Here is a 4,848-nt window from a genome sequence, read left to right as displayed (position 1 = left end):
TTTATATGTATAAGCAATCTTAAGCCAGACCTAATCTTACCACATCCACAACTTTTGGAACTGATCCAGTTTTATAACCAAGCTGGGATAACCCCCAAAAACAACTCAGGATTTACCCCTTTACATACTTGAGATACCCCTATCTTAGATAAATTCATAACCTTATTCAACAAATACCCTTGCTATTATGTCATGTCAAACATACTTCTGCCACATGTCAGCTAACAATTGTATACCACAGTACATTGGACGACTCAATCACAAAGAGCCAGCTCAGACACCGTCCGAGAAATATTTAAAAAGTCTCCAGCCAGGCTCAGATAAAGGGAAAATTTATGACAACCTCATCGTATTAAGCACCCCCCCTTTTTTTATATAAAAAACCAACCTACAAGAGCCTTTTGTGTTATATGCAGCAAGATGTTAGAAAAAGACCAATTAATATCTACTTGAGAGAAAAATAAAAAACTAGCAGTCAATGGCCAGCAAATATTATTGAATATTCAAGGTTCCAACTAACAATGGCTAGTAAAAATCAATGTGTATGCTGATTAGGTGAACTGTAATAGGAAACGTTCACTAATATTCCCCGTTAGCGAAGTACTATGGTAAAAAAGTCCCGATACATTTGAAACCAGCTATCTACCACTCTCCTGTATATATTGCCATTCATTTACTTCAAAATTTCCAAAACTAGCGCAATACACCAAAGTATTCAGTAATTCCAGAATATCTTTTAGTTTAAATCAGTAGATTCAATGTCTGTTCTAAAAAAATCAGTCCAAGATCAGTACCATTATCAAGAGTACTATAATTCAATTTGTTTTTTAACTTACCAAGGTACCCGAACTATCAAGCTCACTATTTTGAGTTTTATTTTTAAGTTTAACTTATTTTATGAAATTCCTGCATTCATTCAGAGCCCTGAAGTACCCACTACAACAGTGCTAACCTTCTTTTGGGAAGTAAACAAAACTCATAGAAATCCTAATTTCCATTTAGACATCATGCCCTAGTAATAAGTACAGTGATCATCCATTAGCATACAATCAAAACCTGGCCGTAATCCCAGTTAAAAAACTGTTTTCAAAACCCAGCCAATATTCGCCACACCCCTTATTTCACGGAAATTTATTAGCAAATCACTACTTCCCATCTGTTTATTAAGTAAAACAATAGTAAAATTCCCAATGCTTCTTAGCAATATGAGATACATATCATAAACAAGAACGAAACCGATTTACAGAGCCTGGTTCATTTTTTCAGAAAAGGACAGTTTTGAGCAAATTTCCAAAATTTCCATTTTCCAAAGAAATAAGCTACAACCAGATCATCCGGCTATACAATCTTTCAACAATCCAAAGAGCAGAAGAGATTTATGTTAACCTGTAGATTAGGAGCCGAGGAAACCTCCACAATCGTCTTCTTAGATTTTTTCGACATGTTGAGCCCACAGCTTCAACAGATATTCACTCGCATAGTAATGAACTCACACACACACAGAGGTGAAAACAGAAAAACACTGCTAAGTGAGTATGAGTCTTCACCTTGTGAGTCATTTATACAAGTTGATGCCATCTGCAGAAGACGCGACACCCAGTAGTACCAGCCCCTACAATCGAGGTCGCTATATGAGGGCAAATCCTTAGGGATTACACCCAGCAAGAGATCCGGCAGATTTAGGCACCTTACGCGCTAATTCTGGTTACCCTAATCAGTTGTAGAAACACCCCACAGTACAGGCGGTAGCGTGCAGCAGGAGGCACAATCACTTAATGTAGGGAATAAAAGCCAACCATAGAGAATTTCTTATTTACCCTAAAAAAGGTAAAGATAATTTTAAGTTACATGCAAGGACAGGCAATATGGTTCGCCACCTCATGGCCCCAAATAACTAAGCATTCCCATAGTCTACACCCAGTCGGAGTTATTGCAACCAGCCTAGAATCTGTTCTCATATATTCCTTGAACCATATAATAAGCTCATGTCGTGCTAAAAAAGTGAGAGATTTACCACCATTGGGTAGTTTTTTTTAAATTTTCCATTTTGGTTTCGGAGTTGTAAAGTGGGTTTATAAAAGAGAATGTGATATTTTTACAAAAAACCAAGTCCAGAGTCAACTTTCCGGAGCAACTCCAGCTACATTGCACACTCGGTGAAACAAACCATGCTACAAAGCATTTTCTGAACAATGAACAGATAGTATAAATTTAAATGCACGGACAGCTCATATTGTACACCACATACCCAATTGTAATGGATAAGAAACTATTCCATAGTCGATACCTGGTCCGTAAATTAGTTGCGAGTTTATTGTATTAAGCCTCGGATGATCATAAATAGAAGTTTTACACCTACTTCCCAACCCTATAGTAAGCTTTATGTCATTCAGCTATCACTAGGGTAAAATATGCACCAATCATAACGGTGAGAGTATAACCAGTTTTGGGTAATCAATTTTCTTTCCAATCTGGTCTAGGAGTCAAAAACAGTGGGTCTATAAAAGATGGGTGATATTCTTACAAAAACCAAGTCCAGAGTAACCTTTCCGGAGTTTAGCATCTTCAGCTAATCTGCTTACCCACGGTATCTAATAAATTATGGCATACAGTCAAGAACAGGTTTTTTCCATAACAACTGCACATCTTTATCTGTCAAGTACATCTACTCTGAGAGAAACCTTACTCCGTTATGAACTTCATTTATTTCCGCAGTTAGGAACCTCAGTTTCCCAAACTAAGTGGTGGACCTATCAGGACCGAGTGACTTGAGTGACTCTTTGGGGTCGTGAGCATTTCAAAAACAATATCCGATTAGCGATGGTTGCTGAGGCACTGGGCCTAGGGCCACAGTATTATTACGTAGAACATTCAATAAAGTCAGGTTTTTCAGATCGGTTATACCTGCTAGCCTAGTTTCTACCTTCTCATAAGATTTTCTTGTACAGTAGTTATGGTCATCAACTAAGAGGGTATTTTAACATTACTCCCCGCACTTGGGAGTATGGGGTAGTCTTGGCGACTCATATCCTACCCTGAGCTGAGCATCCAAACACCTGCTTCTACTGTGACATTTGTTTGTGTGATCATGTAATGGGCGGCATAATAGAGATGTAGATGAAGGGCTCTTGAAATAATCATCAGCTAAGATTTTTTGTCCAGTGAAAGATTGTGTGTGTGTGTGTGTGTGTGTGTGTGTGTGTGTGTGTGTGTGTGTGTGTGTGTGTGTGTGTGTGTGTGTGTGTGTGTGTGTGCGTGTGTGTGTGTGTGTGTGTGTTTGTGTTTGTGTCAGTGTGTTTGGGCATGTGTTGCACACGTGTGATGACGAGCGAGTAGGGTAGCTGGGTGGACAACTTAGGTACTTGTTGGCAAGAATGGGGTGGTCGCTTGCAAGTTGTGGGTCATTAACATCATCTGCTGGAGTAGCCGCTACATGCATGGCAGCAGGAACAAGTTCATGCAAGAGACGAAATTGGACATCGGCTGCCAAAAGCGGGCATCATGTTAGACATCGTTCATCATCTTCTTCAATGGTGTCTGCATCAGATTCTGCCTTTATTTCAGCGGCAGCAAGGTCGACTCCATCTGTTGGATGTAGGGGCTCCATCAGGGATCCAAGGAAGGTGGTTATAATTACTTCCTCATCATGGGTTGTAGCAAGAACAACTTCGTCTGCATTAGTCGGCAAGACCTCGACCGGTAAATCAGGAACAATTTCATTTGCAGTAGTTGGTAAGACCTCGACCACAGAGTCATTTGCAGGCGTTTGAAAATCACCTCTGGAGGGGGCCGTAGCTAATTAACACTTGTGTGAATCAAGGCAGAGGCGGGGCATGTTTGAGAAGGCTTCCGTGCCAAGCGCAGAAGCTTCAAGACATTTGCAGAAGAGGGGGCCGCCATGTGAGTATTGGGCATCTTCAGGAGCCAAAGTTTGGGACGCGGCCTCTTTCTTTAGGTTCTTCAATTCGAAAGAGTTGGCTATATTAGGCGCATGAAGGAGGCCTTGATTGGTTCCTTGGTTAGGCTCAGCCAGAGCAGCATTGAAAGAGGCAAGTTGTGGGGCTGGCTGGGCTCTGCAGGTTGAGGAGTCATCTGCACAGGCATTTGGCAGGGTGCGGCCAGGTGCAAGATTAAGTGCCGCTCGGATAGTGCACGCAGGAATGGCAGGGCTGAAAGGGTTGGAAGTTGGGCACGGTGCTTCAGGATGACACGCCGAACCTGCTTGCCAGGGGCCAATAGGATCTTGCGAGTATTCAGGGTATGGGCAAGAAGGGGCAGCGTTATCAGCATGGAGAGGAGAATATTGGCGATTGATACCATGTGTTAATCTGGTTACAACGGGGTCATTCATATAGAAACTGAGTATGTGTGTTTTGAAGAGGCATATGAGCAAACTTGCTCTAAATTTAAGAGGGATAATCACACTAACAATCTCATATTATAACTAAAAAATCCATAATTTGAACCGACTTGAAAATCTTCTTGCCCAAATATGAACCTACCATTTTTTATTTTGAACATGTTTTGGATAAACGAACCTATCATTTCCCGAGCCCTATGGCCAACACGGCATTCCTTACAAGACCAGTCTGTGGGCGATTCAACATGAAGCCCAATAATTACTACGGCTGCTAGGACAGGCCTACAGCCAACTTCTCTACAATGGCTCAACAGTGAAACCCTCTCAACCCTCCATGTGATGATACAGGACCCTCCATTGCGGCGGTTGTAGCAAACATGAATTGGCCTTCTGCCAACAGATATGTAGCACGTTTTCAAGCGTGACAAACACACAAAGAGGAGATAATTGAATACCTCAGGGAGATGGTGCAGGGGCTCATACATGAA

General features: G+C 41.4%; 1 protein-coding gene across 1 annotated transcript; it reads right to left on the bottom strand.

Annotated features, from left to right (window-relative positions):
• Positions 1–3,799: 3,799 nt before the first annotated feature.
• Positions 3,800–4,351, bottom strand: LOC147416765 (uncharacterized). The gene has a single exon (XM_086508072.1). It carries the CDS (start codon positions 4,349–4,351, stop codon positions 3,800–3,802), a length of 552 nt encoding a protein of 183 aa, XP_086364198.1.
• Between the last annotated feature and the right edge of the window lie 497 nt (positions 4,352–4,848).

The sequence above is a fragment of the Adiantum capillus-veneris genome, unplaced genomic scaffold (assembly GCF_014529385.1).
Source record: "Adiantum capillus-veneris isolate H3 unplaced genomic scaffold, ASM1452938v2 Hic_scaffold_480, whole genome shotgun sequence".
Classification (NCBI taxonomy): Eukaryota; Viridiplantae; Streptophyta; class Polypodiopsida; order Polypodiales; family Pteridaceae; genus Adiantum; species Adiantum capillus-veneris.
This window is presented reverse-complemented; position numbering and strand designations above follow the sequence as displayed.